Source organism: Amyelois transitella, chromosome 13 (genome assembly GCF_032362555.1).
Source record: "Amyelois transitella isolate CPQ chromosome 13, ilAmyTran1.1, whole genome shotgun sequence".
NCBI classification, from domain to species: domain Eukaryota; kingdom Metazoa; phylum Arthropoda; class Insecta; order Lepidoptera; family Pyralidae; genus Amyelois; species Amyelois transitella.
The window spans coordinates 2629140-2651287 of record NC_083516.1 but is presented as its reverse complement, the minus strand read 5'-3'; the positions used below and the strand labels follow the sequence as shown (position 1 = coordinate 2651287).

The following is a 22148-nucleotide window of genomic DNA, read 5'->3' as shown; positions in this document are numbered from 1 at the left end:
TGTTGCCAACTAGAATTTTAAAACGTAGTCGTAATAAAAATTAAAAATATACAATGTCGAGTTAATGCAAGACAAGTACATACCTAGGTATTTAAAAGTAAAGGCACCTTATTTTTTCTGTTTATATGTATGCGCTAATCTCAAAACTTGCGAAAGTTGCATACGACTGACTAATTTTGTTCCTGTTTGAAATATTGGAAAAAGGACAGGTTTTTATATAAAGCTCTTCCTTGGAATGGACATTATTGTAGTAAAATACAGGCCACTTAAACAAAACAACACTTTAACAAACATCAAATCAGTCAAAACTGAAAATCTATTGCAGGATTAAGCTATCAAATTTGTCTTCTTGCCATCTTAAGAATTATCATAATGAGATCTAGACTTCTATTTCTTCGTAAAAACTTAGGAAACGTGTTGGAAAGTAGGCGCTATGCATCGAAGAATAAAGGTAAGTACCAAAGTTACGAATTTATGAGGGATTGTGCCCACCGCTTTTGCGGTTTTTGTGGTGGACCATTGCGGCCCAAAACCATAGGGCCACAAAGGTCAGAAGGGAGCCACTTCCTCTAATAACTCTGCCCACTCGTAGATCGTCCCGTAGGCAGATTCTGGGTTTCTTATGACACAACCGGGAGATGGAGGATTCCTTATGGAGCAACTGATATTCAGAAGTAGATTTTTAGTATGATAAGAAGTAGTCACAATTACAATTTATGATGGTGGCTGCTTTTGATATGGTACCCGCTTTCATTTCTCCCATCAGATGGGTATATTTAATAGAGGGCTTCATTCATGTTTACTAGTTTCAGGCACGTAAGTTGAACTTTGCGCCGTGCTCCTTAATAAATAAGTGTGTTGTATCCAGCGGTGTTACTTCAGGGCCTCCTAGCACAGAAAATATTAAGTCCTAGAAGTCACTTCCAAAACCTAGGTGAAATAACGACTATTAATAGGTCTAAGTATGGTCGCAACCTAAAGGCTAGCTTGGTATCAATCATAGAATCTCATTTTATCAGCCTTTTCTGTTCTTCCATATTGTAAGTAGGTACGTAGTGAAAATAAGAAATTAGATACTAAGAAAATTCGATGTCCTTAGACCACTGCGACGCTCATATGAATGAGTTGCCGATTCCGTGCGGGGATTTTGAAACATTCTACGCAGATCGGCAGTCCTTTTACAATAAGATCCTTGTTGGTGGGGCTCTATGGTATGTATGCTTACTTATCATTGAACTAACACCACACGTCAGACTGAGATGAAAGAAATTTTTATTGAGATACTAGCTGTTGCCCGCGACTTCGTCCACGTAAATTTCGAGTTGAATCTAAAAAAAATTAAATAAAAAATCTTGTTTTTGTTGGGGCTCGAACTTGGACCGCCAACATCACAGTCTCACTCCCCAACCACTGGACCTTCAAGGCCGCTGCAGTGGTGTCGAAACTAAAATAGACTTACAAACCAAAAATCTTTTTACGTGAGAATTACGCATGTTATGTGCGGCAAAACCAGGATTTTATCAAACTGATTTTCACTTATATGTTATAGGTATAATGCCGTCGTACAATGATAAATGACTTTGAATTTTAAATTTCGTAACTTATTTGCAGGCAAACTCATGCCTTGATCTTGTTCATCAAATGACAATTGCCTTTTTTTAAGTGAACCGATTTTGATGAAACAGGTTTCTGTGGTACAGAAATACTTTTCCTACTGTAACAACACGTAAGTATTGATTGATGATTGATGTAATGATATCATGCAGGTTTGCATTTTCGCTGGTAATGATGGTGTACACCGGCAGCATCTACCTGAATTTCTTTCCTCCAGCGCAGCCCGGGCCTCCGTCAGACATGATTACCGACGCTGATGATAAATGTTGAATAAAATTCTGCTAGTATGTTGTGTTATTTTATTTAACAAAAATAATATCTATCTGGATGGCTTTCAACATAAGACATATTTAAAAAAAAAAAGTAACTATATCAAGCAAGTTATAGGATGCTCGTGAGATGACGATAACGGTATTAACGGCAATAGAACTTTCTGGACTAAAATATTAGAACCACTTGGCCCACGGGACCAATAGGACGAAAGAAATCATCCCAGTGAAAGACGGTACCTACTACAGCTAACCCACTTTTGCAACGAGCGTATCTAAGTATTTCGTGTGCACTTCCTGATCTTCTATTTAAATGTTATCAACCTTAAGTTTGAGTATATGATTCAATATGTTTTATTTTTCCTTTTTTTCTCTCTAGCTTCACTTGTTTTTTAGCGATTCGAGTTCTCTTCCATTTTGCGATTGTTTTTGCACAATATTTTGTGAATCCTATAATTAGTTCTATGAAAAACACAAGCACACACAAAGCTACTAACAAACCGTAACATTTAAATATTCCCATTAAGTCATCGAGCCCTAAAGGTTTTATTCCGGCCTCTTCTTTAATATCGTTAAATCTGTATTCTTCCCATTTCTTTATTAGCCCTGCTTCAAATAATCTCATCGTCAATTCATTGAACGTTTTGGTCAGCGGAGAGTGCTTAGGAAATATCATGTTTAAATAAAGGCTATGAAATTTGTCATCTCTTACTATGTGAAGATATTGCTGGCCTTTATCGTTTAATTTATTTCTTTCTAAATAACGCCCTACAGCACAATCTATGAGGCAGAAACGGTGACTGTCATTCATCATTCGTTCCGTACACTCAAAGAAGTTTTGAACACTGACCAGTTTAGAGTTCAGTTTCCTAAATCGCTCTTCAGTATCGGGAAGCATTGAATCGGGGGACGCTAGACCCTCAATCGGGTATCCCTTTTCGATGATATCATCAAACGTGTTAACCTCCTTGCCTCGACGAAATGAACTAAAGAATGATATGATTGCAGCTTGCATAAAGAAACTGAGCAGGAAGAAGGACCAGATGGACGTGGTCAGGTAGATGCGAAACGATCTGCTTTTCGGTTCCTTGTAGAGGCTGATGTTCAAAATACTTCTAAAAACGTTGATCAAATCCTTTCCTGCTTGGTCAAGACTAATTCTATCCTTCTCGACAATGTTGTAAATAAAAAACAATATCCACATGCACACGAAACAGAATACAAATTCAATAATCAACTTATAGTTATCTTTCAAAAGTTTAGAATCGAATAAATTGGTCTCAAACCCAGCACGATGAGCCAGCAAGCAGAGGCCACTTTCTTTGATGGGAAATGTGTGATCGAGTTCCACGATAATCAAATCGAATTGGTAAATCGGAATGAGGAACAAATCTGCCTTTCTATGGGCAAATCCATAAATCTGTTGAATGTTCAGTTCAAAATCAAATTTTAGTTTGATTGAGCTTGCGACTGGAGACAGATCTATAGAAAAATTCATTACTTCCGAAGCAGTATTCCAGACTTTTCCGTCTCTAGCACTTAGGGCGTACGTGCCATTACCTTGTTCATCTATAACCAAGAAAGGTTTTACTTCTGTAGTGTACGCTCTTAACGAAAATCCATGCAGATTTTTGCCCAACTCTTCCAACAAATTTAATTTTTGTAATAACTTCGTATTCCCGTTAGGTATAACATTTGTTTGGAAAGCAATACAGATGCCTAGATTATTAGCGCGAAGTTTCGAATGTTGGGTCACGTTGTGGCAGCCCTCAACACAAACAAATCCTTCTTCAAAGCTTGACACTGGAATACCAATTTTCCTGGCGGTCCAACAACCAAAATTTTGAAGACCGCTTCCACTTACGTAAGGATTGTAGTGTGTGACTCGCAATACTTCCTCTGCATCATCAAATTGAACAATAATAGCATTGCATGATTTATGATACCACATAATGAAGAATAGTTTCGCTATCACGTCATTGGCCAACGGACCTTCACAGAGCAGGATGAGGTTTGTTAAAGGATGCCAATACGGCGACGCCAAAATCTTCATGAATAATTCTTCAAAATTTTCAAGGTCTGTGTATTGGAATAGGAAGGTATGTGGCGCGTATGGAACAACGTCATCCATTTCAACATCGTCATCTTCTGAGATTACGACAAAAGTAGAGGACAATGTTTGCATTTTTCGGAATAATTGATCTGAAAATTTCCCCGCACAAAATATATTTTTCCAATGTTTATTTTGTTTTCCTATTTTGATAATATCAATCTGAAAATCCAAGAAAGAAGAAGTCTGTTACTATTTTGGCCGAATATAAAATATCGATCAAAGTTAAAAAGTATTTTGCTACAATTTGTCAGCCACCCACCACACCATCATAAAAAATACCTAATGAAAACAATTATAGGTAATCGAAAATAAAAATTAAAGAATTCAATATTTTCAGGGATTGTTTAAAAAAATATAATCAGGAAAGAAAAAAGGAAATTTGTTAACAAACAGAAATGATCAAAATGCTTACAATGGATTCAATTTTCTCATCGCTTTCATTATGAACTATCAAAGGATTACCAAGTATTGTGTATGGCAGTACAAAGACAAAAACAAAATTCGTCGTAGCCCACATATTCTACGCTGAAAAATTTTATTCAACTAGGCCTGCAAGTGATTAGGTCTTTATATACACACGAAACAATTATGTGGATGTAATTAGGATTATGAGATTTGAGCTCCGTAATCTAGCAGAGTGCGTGATATTGGTAATTTCGTCCTGATGGCTAAAACTATCATACCTTTTATTTATGCATGAAGCAATATTATTATGATTTCAAGTTATTATCTTTTGTAAGTAACTTGTGTAATATTTTGATATACTTACGTTAACATAGTAAATTATCCAAAATCAATAAATCTAAATGCCGTGTGGTTCCAATAAAATAAAGAATAAGACCACTTCCATTTCGTCCTATGGATGTCGTGAAAGGCAACTAAGGGACAGCTAATAAACTTGGGATTCTTCTTTAAGGCGGTGGCCTAGCAAACTGTCACTATTTGAATCTCAATTCTTTCATTACGCCAAACAGCTGAACGTGACATATGTCTTTTCAAGACTGTTGGCTCTGTCTACAAATCTAGTGGTTTCTATGCTGGTTTGGCAGCAAAGAAAAAACATAGCGTGTGCCGGCTGCTTCTATTTTTGTGCAGATTGTAAAAGTTAATCAAGGAAAAGTCTTATAAACTTGGTATTCTTCTTTTAAGCCATAAGCTAACATGTCACTATTTAAATCTCGATTTGATTGTCTTTCTGTCTATCTGTTTACTCCTTACATGTATGTTTCAATAAAAAAATATACATACATACATACATACATAAAATCACGCCTCTTTCCCGGAGGGGTAGGCAGAGACTACCTCTTTCCACTTGCCACGATCTCTGCATACTTCTTTCGCTTCGTCCACATTCATAACTCTCTTCATACAAGCTCGGCGGTTTCGGGTACTTTTGACCTGACCCTTTACCAGGACGTCCTTAATTTGATCAAGATACGTTCGTCTAGGTCTTCCCACTCCGACCTTTCCCTCCACACTCTCCTTGTATATCTGCTTAGTCAACCTGCTTTCATTCATCCTCTCCACATGACCGAACCATCTTAACATACCCTTTTCTATTCCTGTAACTACATCTTCTTTCACATCACAACATTCCCTTATCACGCTGTTCCTTATCCTGTCACTCAATTTCACACCCATCATACTCCTTAACGCTCTCATTTCCACTGCATTTATTCTGCTTTCATGTTTCTTTTGCCATACCCAACTTTCACTCCCATACATTAATGTCGGGACCAACACGCCCCTGTGCACAGCCAGTCGAGCCTTTTTGGATAGTTTCTGACTGCTCATAAAGGCATGCAAAGCTCCATTCACCATGTTCCCCGCGTTCACTCTCCTTTCAATATCACTATCATACTTGCCATCTGATGTAAACTTTGATCCTAGATATACAAACTCTTTCACTTGCTCCACTTTTTCTCCTCCAATCAAAATATTACATGCTGTCATTTCTTTCTCCATTTCAAAAACCAGTGTTTTAGTTTTACTTACGTTCACTTTCATTCCTTTCTCTTTTAAAGCTTCATGCATACAGTTTACCATCTCCTGTAACTCCTCCGCTGATGACGCCAGTATAACCTGATCGTCGGCATAGAGCAGACATTTGACGAGTAACTCATTCATCCTTAATCCACTTTTAGACTCTTTCAAATCTGTCAAACAGCTATCCATAAATAGGTTGAACAGCCACGGTGACGCAACACATCCTTGCCTAACGCCTTTCTCAATCTTAAACCACTCAGTGTGCGCTCCGTTTATCCTGACACAAGCACTCGAATCCTCATATAAGGATTTCAGTGCTCGTATTAAGAGACTGCTCACCCCATGCATAGAAAGTGCTGACCACAATTCATTCCTCTCAACTCTGTCATAGGCCTTTTCCAGATCTACGAATGTGCAATAGACTTTTTGACTCTTGGCCAAAAACTTTTCGGCTATGCACCGCAAGGAAAAGACCTGATCAGTACATCCCATTCCCTTTCGAAATCCCGCTTGAGCATCCCATATTTTGTCATCAGTTTCAATTTTCATTAAAAAAATATGACGATCCATAATCATATTTATTTGTCGACGCCAATAAACTATCATACAAATTTTTACATTATAATCTATACAGTATAAACATCCGTTACACGGGTTAATTCAGTCTGTATATAACATAACAGACAAAGGTTTTATCTTAAATCAAAAATGCTTCGATGAAGTCTAACTTCTTGTAGTTTCTTTATCAATATAAATAGAATATTGTCTATGGCCATGAATATTGTTAAGAAAAACTTATACTAATTATGTTTGGAAAACCCGTTCTTTTGAAAGGGTCAGATGAATATTTATGCTTTTTTTTCGTGTTCTCATTTAAGTAGTGCAGAATGCACATATCAACTGTTTTTTGTGTGTAGTAAAAGGTAAACAAAAGAGACCCAAAAGTACCCAAAAATGTAGGCATATCTTTTAAGGTACTCTTATTCAAAAAGTGGACTTACTTAGACCTATATAACGACTTATAAGGCAACCCCATTCTTTCTCATTTCCTGTCACGCATTATCTCCTGCAAAGAATCCCAGGCCCGGTCTATTTGCGCCTGCGTGTATTCGTAACTCCAAAACGGACTGAACACCATATTGGCGTGCTCTATTTGCTCCAAGTTTGAAGGCTGTGATGCTATTCTCTGCTTCGCTTCTTCTTCGGTCAGCGAGTTCCGTTGTTGTAGTCTCTTCACAGCCTGCAAGTAAGATATTATTACTGTAATTTTCTTTTTAGGAGGTCGAGTCATAATCATCGCTCCCGACACATCACATTTCAAATAAATTCATAATAAAAATTTCTTTCTTTTCTTTTTTTTAAAGACTTTTCCTTGATTAACTTTTACAATCAGCACAAGAATAGAAGCAGCTGGCACATGCTATGTTTTTTCTTTGCTACCAAACCAGCATAGAAACATTCACCAGATTTGTAGACAGAGCCAACAGTCTTGAAAAGACTGATATGCCATGTTCCGCTGTTTGGCGAAAGTATCACTATTACGTTTCAGTTCACTATAAAAAACGAAACAGTTATTTTGCGCGATAAGAACGGCGTCGCGCGTGTCATGCTACGAGTGCTGTAGTCCGCTATCCACATCAGAATACAAGAATATTCACCTCTAATGGTGGTATAATAACAGCCCACAGCTGATGGCACCGAGTGTACCACTTGGCGCGGACCATCACCGCCGCTTCCATCACCACCACCTCGTAGCCCGCCTGCCCGAGGGCCCGGATTCGATTCTCGGCCTCCGCTATGATCGCCGGCCAAATTATAGAGTTCAGCTTCTCGAGTTGGGCCTGGAATGTAAAAAATTCTAGCTGATGTTTTTAAATTTTAACTTAGGTATTATTAGCTTTTACCCGCAGCTTCGCCCGCGCGGATTTAGCGCTATCTACACGCGCGAATTTAACGTCATCTACAAATTAGGTAGGTAATACAGATTTTTTGCGAATCCCACGGGAACTTTAGTTTTTATACTAAGGCTCTGTCTACCTCGCAAGGGATATAGACGTGACCATATGTATACTATAGTTTTTACCGGGAGAAAAAGTACCATATGTCTATTTCCAGACCCTTAACTATACATATAGAAGCAAAATTTCAAGATAGTATAGTCCTCGTCTTTCAAAATTCAATACAAAAAATTCAAAATTCAAAAATTCAAAATTTTTTATTCATTATTATAGGATATTATTATATCGCTTAATAATTGTCGTATGGTTTAACAACTTGGTTGACGTCAAATAAATTACTTAAAAACTAAGTTTACTGCCGTACAATTACATATATTTAATCTGACAATTAACATGGACTGTTAATTAAAAAAATAATAAGTAGTTGTCTTATCTTACGTTGAGTGAACGAAATACATAAGAAGTACCTACCGTTGGATGGCAATTCACTATATTTACAAAAAAAAAATTCTGTTATTTCATCCGTCCTACCTGATCACCAAACACGATGGATCCCAGTTTCTTCCTGTCCACCTCCCCCGTCTCCGTGATGATGTGTTTCCCAAACGTTTCAGCCAGGGTGGAGTTGAGGGGCAACCCCGGCCTATACAGCTCATGGGCTATGAGATCGCAATTCACTATAGCCGCGCCTTTTGCTCTGAAAGAGAAGACGCATTGGAAATGTCGGCCAATTTATACATACATTTATATAATGACGCCTTTTTCCCGGAGGGGTAGGCAGAGACTACATCTTTCCTTTATATTTGAACTAGCTGTGCCCGTGACTCCGGACGTGAATAGTTATTTTGGGCATCACTGAAGCCCTCAAGTATGAATAATTTTCACCGTTTCTTTTTTTACTTTTTCCATTATTTCTTTGCTGCTTATAGTTACAACGTGATGTTATGCAGCCTAAAGCCTTCCTCGTTAAATGGTCTATTTAACACAAAAAGAATTTTTCAATTAGAAAAAGTAGTTCCTAAGATTAGCGCGTTCAAACAAACAAACTTTTCAGCTTTATACTACTACCACTGTTATAAATCGAATCGGCAATATTTAACGGCGCAGAATAGCGCAACCAATCAACAAACTTAAAATTCAAAAACAGAATATCTTCTTTTATCTTGTCATAATACTGGCTGATAGATTCAAATATTTTCGCGCCACACTTAAAAAAGCTATGGGAATTCTCTCGCCTTGGACACTAAAAAGGCACAGAACCTCAACAAAAAAAAAATATTAATTAGGTAACGACTCACTTGAGTTTCTCGGCTATATTGCTCTTCCCGCTGGCGATACCCCCCGCCAGCCCTATGACGTAAGGCCATGCCGGAATGTTGGGATTAGGCTATAATAGACAAAAATCATATTTCTTTTTCTTTTCAGTTAAAATTACACATACATATTATCACGTCTGTATCCATTGCGGGGTATACAGAGCCAGCAGTCTCGAAAGACTGATAGACATGTTCAGCTGTCAAGTATAAAATTATTAAAAAAAAACAAATGTTAAACACAAATTATTAAGAAGAAAAAGGACTTTGAAATCTATAAAAACCTATATGTTTTAATTTCCCATAAATATTTTTTATAAACATCCCTTGCGGGATAGACTGAGCCAACAGTTTTGAAGAGACCGAGGCCACGTTCAGCGGTATGGATTTACGATGGAATTGAGATTGAAATTTGGTAGCCCATCGCCTACAAGAGGAATCTCAAGTGTATAACCCTATCCCCTAATCACCTTTTACGACATCCATGGTTAAGATATGAAACTGGTACTATTCTGAAATGCCGAAAACCACATGATAATATGTATTAAGATAAAAAAAAATACTCACTTTAGGCGGTCTGATCATAGTCCCCAAGATCCTCATCCTCAAATTGGACGAGCTGACCTTCTCCTCCTCATCCTGGGCTCTATTCGGAGACGAATCCTGGGCCAAGTTGATCACGTACGTGTCCAGGGGCGCGAGGCCGTTCTCTTTGCGTTTCTCGTTCACTTTGACGCCGCCCCGTACTGTTTCCTCGCTCACTACGAGCATCTTAAGGAACAGATACAACATACATTCATATCATCACGTCTATATCCCTTGCGGGGTAGACAGAGCCAACAGTCTTGAGAAGACTGAAAGGCCATGTCAGCTGCTTGGCTTAATGACAGAATTGAGATTCAAATAGTGACAGGTTGCAGCCTTTTCATTCTTCAAGACTGTTGGCTAATACAAATGTGAGTGACTATCTGTATGAATTTATTGAAGTCCAATGTACCTCATATCTCTTATGACAGTGATGTTAGGAGTATTTATATCCAATGAGTGTACCTACATGACTTCTTGTGTCAAATGAAGACGCTGTAGACCCGAGAAAGTGGTAAGAGGAATATGATGAGTGTGGAGGAAGAGGGGGAGATCCGTAGGTATTGTAGCAATTGGAATACGAGTAAACAAAATATTTGCTCAGAAAGGCACTGGTTCGAATCCCTCGGCCATGTATCAGTGACTATTTTAGAAAGTAATGTACCTACATTAGTTTGATGCTCTTACGGTGAGGGAAAACATCGTAAGGAAACCTATAAATTCAGGAAACTGGATGTATAACCATGATAGATCCTATACAGGTTAGGTTTACCTGCAAAGGTTGCGGAGGTCAGATGGGAGTCGCTTCGTGTAACAACCAGAGTCGTAACTCTGCACTGAAGATGCTGAGAAAAACGGTTGAAAACATAATTCGGGTTCGAATCCCGGCCAGGGCATGATGAGAAACGAACTTTCTCCAATTGGCCTGGGTCTTGGATGTTTATCTATATAAGTATTTATTATAAAATAAAGTATCGTTGAGTTAGTATCTCGTTACACAAGTCTCGAACTTACTTCGAGGCTAACTCAATCAGTGTAATTTGTCCCGTATATATTTATTTATTTCATGTTTTACTTACCTCTAGTCTATCGTCATCTTTCGTGGGGCCATACATATCCTGTATTGGGACCACATTATATTCCAAGCCAGGATTTATGTCAGTCAAGAAGTCTAACACAGCTTTAATTCGCTTCTCTATTGGCTCTATCAACTCCCACAACTTTTTTGCTGGAAAATTAAACAATATTGAGTATGGCGTTACGTCAAGTATGATAAGAAAATACTACAGTGTTGTTTGTTCCGCTGTTTTTTCTACACTTGCGTTTTGGAAGCGGTAATTACTTAAACTACACTACTATTTTTAAAAAAATACGATTTATTTCATTTACGTAAATGATAACAAACACTTGTTATCGATATGTATATCTTTCCATTTATGGTGGACTTTATGGTACTGGCAGTAACAGGTGGCAATGATCACCAACAGTTCTAATATCTGATAGGTGTCATCAGATTTAGGAGGGGAGAAGAAAAATAGCATAACCGAACAACAACATGACGGAAGAAATATAGTCCCAGTCAGAGATAATCTACCTTCTCGCGTTCCTGGTAGCATCCTACCTACTTATGGGAAAACGATAGAGTCGTGGGAAAGTCGGTTCAGTGATCGATTGTCATCTTATCTCCGTTTCACCCAAGTTTGCTTCTAAGTAGTAACTTAAGCATTCATTCTCCAAATTCGAAACGTTATAAAATTATATGACGGAAAACCAGCCTACCTGGTGGGTTTGGTGAATGTTTTCCTTGCACTGAATCATAATCGAACAATGTTATGTGAGCAAAAGACAGAGTGAGGTAAAACATAATGAGGAAACCTGCACATTCAAGCATCAGACTATAAAGTGGTGAGGATTCTACCGAGACTAACACCAGGAATAAGTGAGCAAAAGATTGATGATGATAGGCCCCTTACGGTAAGCATTTCAAAATGTGTTCCTTACACTGAATCATATTAACATCAGTGACTCCCACCGTAAGATGCTTCGTGGCCCGCAGCGCCGCTTCGGACAGTAATATCTTGTGGCCGTTGTGCAACCGGTCAAAGGTGCCGCCGAGCGCGACATATCCGTATCGCTTCACTGATTCATTAATTGAATGGCTGTCTATGGAATTTGATAAGTCTGAAACAAGAAATAAAAAAATAAATATTTATGGGACAAATTACACAGATTGAGTTAGCCTCGAAGTAAGTTCAAAACTTGTGTTACGAGATACTAACTCAACGATAATATATTTTATAATAAATACTTATATAGATAAACATCCAAGACTCAGGCCAATCAGAAAAAGTTCTTTTCTCATCATGCCCTGGCCGGGATTCGAACCCGGGACCTCCGGTGTCACAGACAAGCGTACTACCGCTGAGCCACAGAGGCCGTCAAAATAATCGTGTAAGTGCAGCGCCATATTATATGCCATGTTTTATGTAAAAAAAGTAGTTGTTAATCTTCCTTTTCCTTAAAAAATAAGGCCACAAAAGATTTTGAGTGGGCTTCTGGCACTTAAGAATAGGACCACTACCATATCACACATACATATAGTCACGTCTATATCCCTTGCAGGGTAGACGGAGCCCAGAGTCCTGAAAAGACTGATAGGCCACATTCAGCTTTTTGCCTTGATGATAGAATTGAGATTCAAATAGTGTCTTTTGCTAGCTCATCGCCTAAAAGAAGAATCCCAAGTTTATAAGCCTATCCCATATCATCCCCATGGATGTCGTTAAAGCAGACTGAGGGAAAGGCAAATAAAGTTGGGATTCTTGTAGATGATGGGCTACCAAAACCTAGCACTTCCCAATACCAACCTATCACTATTTGAATTTCAATTCCGTCATTAAGCCTGCATGTTGAACATACTCTTCGTCTTTTCAAAATTGTTGTCTCTTTCTACCATACAAGATGGGATTATTATGTATGTTTTTTCGTTAATTTGCAACTGAACTTACTTACCTATGCTTTTAGGAACTTGATCCGTTTTCAAGGATGTCACCACACTTTTCAGACTATCCACTTCTTTTGATAAGTTGCTGTCATACAATATGAGGTCTATGGGATGATTAGTTTTTACTTTCGTTGTTGCCTCTAATGGTTTAAGAATAAGTCTAACATCTAATTTTCCACTTTGGGATGATGCCTGAAACAAAATGAATAAGTTTTTTTAAAACAGCTATGTTCAAACATCCATCACTATACTCATTCTCACAACAATGCAGTGAGCCTGAGGTGGGTCACCAGTTCAATTTTTAAACTGGGTACTTTTACTTAATTTTTTCTCAATTTTAAGAAAGATTAGATTTGGTGAAATCAATTTTAGTTTGCTACACATCTAGAGTTCACAATTCAAAAATAATGTGCTGGTTACTAAGTAAATTCTATCGTTAAGTCTAACAGCTGAACATGGCCTATCATCAGTCTTCCAAGAATTTTGGCTCTATCTAGCCCGCTAGGGATGTAGACGTGATTATATGAATGAATGAATGGTGACTAAGTGCTGTTCATTTGATTACACTAACTTGGTTGCAGTATAAGACCATAAACTTTCCTTTTTAATTAATTATTTCTTGAGGCTTTAACCAATTGGTGTGCTTGTGAAGAAATAAACATCCCCTTGTTCTTAAAAATTAATATTTTGGCTACCCATAGATCTCACCTTGATTCACACTTGCAAATGTTCACTTCTATAGTTCAATTTCATGCTACAGTAGGTACTGTTCTTACCTTTGAATAAAGTTCCACTATATGCTTACTCATTATGGGTAAAAAATTCTGGCTAGATTCTTTCACTTTGATGTACAAAATTTTATTAACATGCTTTGATGATGTCAAGCATTGAGCGTGGGCCTTCGCAGCAGACGAGACAAACAATAAACCATTCTTAGCCATCGTGCCTGGAAGAGTTATTTTCATGTTAGTAATGATGGTGAATTTTTCTTTTGTGGGTTGTGATTATGTCATTAGATGTCAGTAAGGTATTTCTTTCTTAACCCCCAACAGAAAAAGAGGGGTGTTATAAGTTGGTTGTGTCTGTCTGTGGTGTTACAGCTCATTTCATCTAGTTTTTCTTAAATTTGATTTAGGTGCTAGTTGTGAAAGTGCATGATAGAGAATATTGATGATTTAGTTGAGATTGATTTTAACCGAAATCCCAGGGCAAGACAGATATATGTTATGTGTAAAATTTGTGTCAGGGGTATTTTTAAATTTTGAGTTCACACTTTTATCAATATAGGTACATAAATATGCTTTATTTATGTTAATGAAACCCTCCAACAATACTAAAATGTTACAATATGTATGAAAATAATAAACATGTAAATGTTGCATTGTCTGCATTCCAATATATTGACAACTGGCAATTGGGTAAATACATTACTTACCCAATTGCCAGTTGTCAATATAGTTATTTACCCAATTGCCAGTTGTTTCAGGACTGTGGGTTCCGTCTACCCTGCAAGGGATATAGACGTGACTATATGTATGTGTGATATGGTAGTGGTTCTATTCTTAAGTGTTTATTTACATAAAAAAATATAATATCATATCACTTACCTGTGTCTCTATTATTATACATCACAAACAAGTATGACAGAAATACGGAAATTAATGCAGCTGTGAATGACAAGCCAAAGGCTATATTGTTCATCATCCCAGTCCAAAGGTTATTATGTTATCTTGTGGTATTATGAAACTTGTAATGGCAAAATGTTTCTTATAACATTAACTACAAATGACTTGGTGGCTGTTTAGACTTCTGTTTACTATATTGATGACAAGGACTACTAATATACAGTAGGATCAAAAAGCACTTTTAATATAGAAAGTTTTAAAGCCATTCTCAAATAGTTAATTAAACAATTCATAAGATTTACCTCTATTGGTATCGTGACCGAATAACTTAAATGATAAAATAATGTAGGTATTTCGTATTACTTATGTACCTACTTTATGAATAAATGATTTAATTCTATGTTAAAACATGTTCACTATTTACAACCGTCGCTTGCTACTTAGATATAACAGCTTTTCATCAATATACGGCTTATAACCGATTACCTATTTCAATATTTCTTCACTTTTATTAATATTATCTGTTACATAATACTTTTATCAACATTTTTTTTTATTTCAAAAGCATAAACCTCTAATCAAAACGATACATTTGACGATTTTGTTTGGTTCTTGTTCTATTGACATTGTCAAGTCAAGTCTAGAGTATTTTCTACAAGTTCTACAAAGTGACATTGTCATTGTCACAAAAATTTGACATTGACGGCCTATGTTTTTCTTTTTACCTTTTTTTATAGCATTTTTTAACATAATGTTCTTAACGCCGTTTTCCAGGGAAACCGTGACAATTACAAGGGAGTTTTAGACCTCCTTATAGACTACGTAAGCTTTTATAGCTATTTAAAGTAAATTAGATAGGCCTTCAGTTGTTTGGCTTATTGTAGAATTGAGATTCAAACAGTGACAGGTTGCTACCCATCGCCTAAAAGAAGAATCCCAAGTTTATAAGCCTATCCATTAGTCGCCTTTTACGACATCCATGGGAACGAGATGGAATGAACAAGATTTGTACGTACATTTCATTACATAATAGTTAGGTAATGTTCTTACTTTTATGTTACTATCTACTTTTCAAATAGGTATCTAAGGATCCATAAAAGTTTATTAGTATTATAGGTGAAGTAACTTAGGTACATTAATAATTTTATTACTGCAATGTTGTACAAAAAATAAAATATATGTATTTTAGAATTTGTCTGTCTCACTCGTAGGTACAAGGTCGCGCGGTGGTTATAGAACGCTCGGTAAAAATAGTGGGGGCAATCGGCGCATGTGTACATTCGCGCTCAAAAATGCTAAGGGAAATGTTTTTTTTGCCTTATAAATACTTATAATCCCTACTTATATTATAAATGCGAAAGTGTGTTTGTGTGTATGCATGTTCAGTTTTCACATTTAACCTGACCTGGCTGAACCAATTTTTATGAAATTTGACATAGTTATATTCAACCGTGGACAGACATAGGGTACTTAAGCCTGCGGCTTCGCTCGCGTGAATGAAAATACACCCGATCGGAGCCGAGGGCGAAAGCTAGTTTAACATGTTTAATAACACTAGTTTTTGCTTGTGATTTGTCTTGCTAGTATATTCAGAAAAATAAAGAACAAAAGTTTTTAGTTTATATTTATTACATAAAATGAAAAGAAAATTAATCATCCGGCAGTATTGATATCCCTTCCATCAAATCATCATGAGATGTCGAAGTAGTTGCTGGTTTTGCACGCGGTTTTTTTTTTCCAGGAGTTCTAAACACCGTCAGAAATTCGGAATTTGTGGCCTGTGTGGAAATCCTCCTCACTGTTGTAACAGATGTATTTGTTGCAAGTGCTGTTCTTTTTTGTTCTTGTTTTAAACTGCTTATAATTTGTGAAATATCTTGATTTGTTTTGCTAACTTCCGAAGTTTCATCCCGAATTTGTTCTAATTTATTGCAGATTTCAATTAATACGGATTTATCAACGGCATTTGTTGTTCTATTTGCGATCAGTTGTAAATGTTGTATAGGTGTTGACATTTTTTTCTGTAATAATATCGTGGCTTCTGCAGTTGTACTTTTTATCCGCTTCAACTTACCTACAATTTCATTAGTTTCCTTTTTAAAGTAACAATTCACGTCGTAAACCATTTTTCTGGCTTGTCGTCTTAAAATTTTATTTTTTGGCATTTTTTCCCACTCCGACTTACTATTAATACGATACAACAATCTGTACGCAACAGTACCCAACAGACACGGGACGCGCGAACTCAACGCGGGAAGTAAAGAGTGACTAATCCACCAATACGTGTGGCCGTCGGCGCACCCCCCCCCCCTCTCCTCGTCGCACCTAATAGACCTAAAAATTAATCACTGCGCATGCCCCTTCTACTTTTGCCGAGCGTTCTTAAACCACCGCGCGACCTTATATCACTAGAAAATTTTACTATATTTAAAATCTTCATTCGTATCTAGTGAAAATTGCATTGTCTGCATTTTGGTAGTAGGTATTAAAGCGTGGTAAAAAAATACCATTCAATGGTGAAGTAAAAAAAGGTTCTTAAGTCTAGTAAGGTTTCGGCTGCAGGTTTACATCTTCGAGGACAGTAGCGCTGTGGCTGTCGCTCAGTTGACTGAATTTCCTCGCGTTGCCATTATGTTTTCCCGACACTCGCCTCTCGAGATGTCTGGTGATCCAGTTATTTATTGATAACCTTTGGAAAAAGGCAAATTTTAGAAATTTGTTTATATATGTTTTTTTAACGCAAGTATTGCACAAAATTAAATTTACAAGGAGGTTTTTATTGGACCAGTGAACTAATCCTTGACGAAAATTTTCACAGAACAAACTTTCTGTGTTTTCACATAAATACTGTCATAAATAAATATATAGGTACGGGACAAATTTCACAGATTGTGTTACGAGATATTTTACTTATATAGATAAACATCCAAGAACAGGCCACTCAGAAAAAGTTCGTCGAGTTTCTCTCGTTGTTTAAAACTTTTGGCATGCATGCAACTCTTCAACGGGCCTCTGATAAATTAATGGTTATTGTTAACAGGAATACGCTATAATAACAAAGGGATGCTTTGGAATCATTACACCTACTCATTTACCTAACCCAATTGATCGTCGAGAAGGACTTCTCAACACTTACCGTCTAAAAAGTTTCAGCAGTACATTTGCTTTGATAATGTAAACCAGAAACAGTATCAATCCGAACGCAGCATTGTACATCTTCGGCGTATACTTCAACCAGTCCGGCAGGTCGTTGTAAAAGAGTAACAACATTATATCCAGAAACCAGTTGGTGCCAAGCGTTATTGATATCTTGATGGATAAGAGACTAAAACATTAAAATACTTGATTAAGAATACTACCGGTTCAAGGGAGAAGGATAATTAAATTGAAAACGATTTTAAACAAAGTTTTATATAAAGTCATAGATCTATATAGACCGCTTTCACAGCAACCAAATCACTTTCGTTACTAAGTCGATCATTGCACTTTAAAAATATAGAACTTACGCATTCTGTTTTGGGCCGGTGCTGTTTGAGTCTGCACTGTTCAAGTGTTTTAGGTTGCTCCGCTGAATTCGCACCAAATTGTATATTATTAGTACAAAAGGGACAAAGTTTAATGCTTGTAGTGTCAAGGATGGTCCCGCTAGGTACCATTTATTGCTAAAAACTGAAACAGATTCAAATAATTTTATACTAATCAAGAGCCCTTAATGCATCATATGAATAAAAAATGGTTACATGTACCTGTGCATTGCCTAAATAAAGGTCCGTTTCCGATGAACTCGTCAAGACAGATTTCGATGAGGACATAGATAAGGGTGGGTATCCACGCGATACCGCAGTACCATGTGTACTTGTAATAGTTAACGGCATTAGAATTACCGAGGCGGCGTTGGTAGAACATATTTCTGTGAACATTAAATTTGTTGAATCTAGCTAATAATAAATTCACAAGCGCGCTAATGAAATTTTTAGACTTGTTTAGCTGGTCATTGGCTGAGGTCACAAGGGTTTTTGTATTGTATTCCTAAAGTAAGACACAATTGGGACGAAGAATAAAACTACGATATTATGAAGAATTCTATAAAGACAACATAAAAACCGTACCTTAATGTCCACCAAATATCGAAACCCATGATATTCATCCAGGCGTAACTACTAAACGTTACGTAATGAATAAAAGTGCCTGAAAAAAATTAAATAATAAGTGAACAATACAATACTAGTGGCAGTGGTATAAGTCAGACTTTATATTTCACTGTGTGTGCTTTGAGAAATATTTTTAAGATTTGAAAAATTTTGACTAATTTATGAGACTAAGTTTTTTGCTCAAATAGGTACAAAAACTATGTCACTAAAATGCAAAGGAGCTTTTCTCCTTATATTTTTTCGTACTTTTTGTTAATAGACCATCCAGATGGTGCATCTATCGTACTTAGAAACAATATTTACTAAATTTAACTTACTAAGAATATAGCATCCAGTTTTGCTAATTTTCTCATACTTCATGGCAAGATCTCGTATGGGCAATAAAAGGAAAGTTATCGCCAATGTAGTTACATAAGTCATGAAAATCAAGCCGGCTGTGGTGCGCAGTTCTTTGCACAAAATGTATACTGCCAACACCAGGATCATGAAGAAGCAAGACGCAAACATGACTGTAAAAATAATTGAGAAACGTTATGTTAACTGGCATAAAAAACTCAAACCTAGAACGCAAAGGATTGTGAAGACTTGAGGTATCTAAATAATTACGCGGAGCGACTAACCAACGTGATCCTGTGAACAGGGGAACATGACTTACCATTGACACGGCAAACGGCGTCGTCCGTACCAAGAGCCTCCGTTCACCATGAAAAGGCCGTGCGTATCTATTAACGGTGGGTGACCAAAAATTTACCTTTTCCGGTGCATCAAGTGCAAGTTATGTCGCGGCACAGCGAGTTTCAATTTCGCAGTCGCCAGCGCATTATTGATGACCAAAAAAGCCCAATGATGGATGGATGATCACTTGAATGTGCATCTACCAGTACATCTGTTTAAAAAAATCCTTTCCATACATTTTCGCTCCCAGTAAATTCTACCCTTCAGGGTCGGTGACCATTTTTTTTAATTTCCTTTTGTCGGTTCATCAACACCATCATTTCATTTAGCTCTGATATCTCTGGCCACATGGTCAGGATGATTATTTATCATATTTTGAAATGCACCAGTGCCTTACCGTAATCAAAAACTAAGTCCATATATTGATCAAATGTATCCGCCTCTACATCCTTGGCGAATTTTAATTTTATTTGAGGTGTAAACCGACCAGATTCATTTGTTATCGTGAACCTCACTATATACTCTTCTGGTGGCAAAATTGTTCTTGGTTCTTTAATAAAAAATGAACCATTCTGTAAAAAAAAAAGATTTTAAATTTGATTGGTAGATACACGTATGATGTAAAATCACAATGGGAACAGATCGCACAAAGCCATTTGTATCTGAGAATGTTTAATGAAATCGAAAATACTGATGTAGTGTAGGTAGTGACGTACTTTAAAAAAAAGCGTTACGAAAAGTTTTTGGAAAGTGAACTTTATATATTGCGTGTAAATGTTGCATCAAAATTTGTATGGGTAATGCGCATAATATTTCGGGCCAATTTGGCATTGTAGTGTTTATTTATTTAATTAGGATCCCTGTAGTAGAGGCCAAATATTTTTATAAAATAATTGACACTCATTTTCAAACGTTTCCTTAATCATTATGCTAGTGTAGATCGATGTTAGTGTCTGTGTCATGTACATTCCTGATAAATATGAATATGGTAATACCCTGCCGCAGGGCCTATTGATTTAAGGGTATTATTATTATAGCTTTTTTTCCTTCCTTGTAACGTACTTACAATTTTATATTCAATTATTTATTTATTTTGGTGGCTGGTATCATATCAATGCTAATCATTATACATAATTGACTACAAATTATCCAGTATAGCCTACTCATAAGTACGATGTTTGTTCTTTTCTTTTTGAAAAAGGACCATTCAAATGGTACAGATTAAAAAATTCAGTTTAAAAAATTGTGCATAATTTTTGACACGCCACAAAAAGGAGATTTCTCGGGTTTTTCAATAATTATTGGTCAATAAAAATTCAGATACCTTTGATACGAACATTGTTATTTAACTTTTCCTTATGTTAAGTATACATGGTCTTACAGTAAAACGCTCTCGCGTTTGCCAGCCAATACCAAACATAGACAAATTTCATTTTAAGGACAATTTGGGGAAGTTCTTACACATTGGAGTAACTAGTACTATTAATAATTTTGAATTTTAGGGTTTAGGCATTAGACCCGTTTTTATTTTGTAGCACTAGCAACTTTTTGTTAAACTTATAAATGAAAAAACTTACATCTAAGAAATTCCCATCTATTTCGCCTTTCCCAATCGTATAAAAATTAGAATTAGTACAATTGTTATTCTCTTTCAAATGGACAGTTTTATCTTTGTAAGTTACTACTTGGAAACTATTGAAAGTCTTCAAGCTTTTTATTGGCTCGCCATTTATAAGTGTAAATAGCGTAAGAATTTCCGAAAAATTTACTGATTTGCTATCCATTCTTATACATGCGCGATTATAGTTCATCTGTCCTGAAGGACAAGTGCTTATTACGCAGGGTTGATTTTTACAACTCTTCTTATCAATAATGTGCCCGTCGACTACATAATCGCTGTTAATACACCACTTAACTTTTTCACTAAAACACTGGTTTTGTATTATAATCAGCAAGAATAAAAACTGTTTTATTGAATAAGCCATTAACAATGAATATAAATAAGGCAATTTAATAGACAACGTCTCACATCGGAGTTCTATTGTGAAGTATAACAAGGCAGGAAAAACAATAAAAGATTTTATGTATAATAAGCCAGTGTATTGGCATTTGTTGCGCCTGTACTTTTGCTAATCATTTAAGCATCCCTCTCCTGTCCATCATATTTTTAAATTCTTAGTTCTATACAGATATACATACATACATACATATTAATCACGTCTATATCCCATGCGGGGTAGACAGAGCCAATAGTCTTGTAAAGACTCTGATAGGCCACGTTCAACTATTTGGCTTTAAGATAGAATTGAGATTCAAACAGTGACAGATTACTAGCCCATCGCCTAAAAAAGAATCTCAAGTTTGTAAGCCTATCCCTTAGTCGCCTTTTACAACATCCATGGGAAAGAGATGGAGTGGTCCTATTCTTTCTTCTATTGGTGCCGGGAACCACACGGCACTACATATATAGATACGGAAATTTTATGAAAAAATGTTATACCTATGTCTTAGTATGAATAACCCTTCAAATATTATAAATGCGAAAGTTTGTGAATACTCAAATCAAACATCCATACATACATACATACGTATGTATGTATGGATGTTTGTTACTTTTCACGCAAATACATAAATAGTGATGTTCTAAATGTTCAACTATGTCTGTGTGTTTGTTTGTCCATCTTTCACGTCAAAACCACTGATCCGATTCTTTATATATTTTTAGAACATACTTAATAAAGAATAATTATAATATGGATACATTGTTTGTTAATACATTCAGTCAGAAAAGTATCGGGAATGGATTATTTATTTATGGTTCCAAATTCAAATTTTTGTTTTTTTTGTTGTTGTTA

General features: G+C 36.4%; 4 protein-coding genes across 8 annotated transcripts; 1 reads left to right on the top strand and 3 right to left on the bottom strand.

The window, feature by feature from the left end:
• The first annotated feature begins 85 nt into the window (after positions 1 to 85).
• On the top strand, positions 86 to 1901 carry LOC106138292 (uncharacterized). The gene is made up of 3 exons (XM_060947538.1): positions 86 to 451; positions 1100 to 1211; positions 1767 to 1901. The coding sequence occupies exons 1-3, from the start codon at positions 373 to 375 to the stop codon at positions 1882 to 1884; spliced, it is 309 nt and encodes a 102-aa protein (XP_060803521.1). The 5' UTR covers positions 86 to 372; the 3' UTR covers positions 1885 to 1901.
• A 103-nt stretch (positions 1902 to 2004) lies between these two features.
• LOC106138291 (uncharacterized) lies at positions 2005 to 4142 on the bottom strand. Its single transcript, XM_013339404.2, has one exon. The coding sequence runs from the start codon at positions 4066 to 4068 to the stop codon at positions 2209 to 2211; it is 1860 nt and encodes a 619-aa protein (XP_013194858.2). The 5' UTR covers positions 4069 to 4142; the 3' UTR covers positions 2005 to 2208.
• A 2399-nt stretch (positions 4143 to 6541) lies between these two features.
• LOC106138319 (bifunctional coenzyme A synthase) lies at positions 6542 to 15105 on the bottom strand. Of its 5 annotated transcripts, none has more exons than XM_013339451.2 (10): positions 14954 to 15105; positions 13619 to 13788; positions 12851 to 13034; positions 11840 to 12019; positions 10918 to 11066; positions 9821 to 10024; positions 9239 to 9327; positions 8472 to 8637; positions 7641 to 7823; positions 6542 to 7222 (listed from the first exon to the last, which is right to left on the bottom strand). In XM_013339451.2, the coding sequence occupies exons 2-10, from the start codon at positions 13781 to 13783 to the stop codon at positions 7025 to 7027; spliced, it is 1518 nt and encodes a 505-aa protein (XP_013194905.1). In that variant the 5' UTR covers positions 13784 to 13788; positions 14954 to 15105; the 3' UTR covers positions 6542 to 7024. The 5 variants fall into 5 exon arrangements, with proteins under 5 accessions (XP_013194905.1, XP_013194903.1, XP_013194904.1 ...); XM_013339449.2 differs by having other exon boundaries at positions 14770 to 15088; XM_013339450.2 differs by having other exon boundaries at positions 14843 to 15088.
• A 2864-nt stretch (positions 15106 to 17969) lies between these two features.
• LOC106138275 (probable G-protein coupled receptor Mth-like 10) lies at positions 17970 to 21323 on the bottom strand. Its single transcript, XM_013339386.2, has 6 exons — positions 20871 to 21323; positions 19691 to 19865; positions 18936 to 19127; positions 18577 to 18655; positions 18214 to 18377; positions 17970 to 18136 (listed from the first exon to the last, which is right to left on the bottom strand). The coding sequence occupies exons 1-6, from the start codon at positions 21276 to 21278 to the stop codon at positions 17970 to 17972; spliced, it is 1185 nt and encodes a 394-aa protein (XP_013194840.2). The 5' UTR covers positions 21279 to 21323.
• Positions 21324 to 22148: the final 825 nt, after the last annotated feature.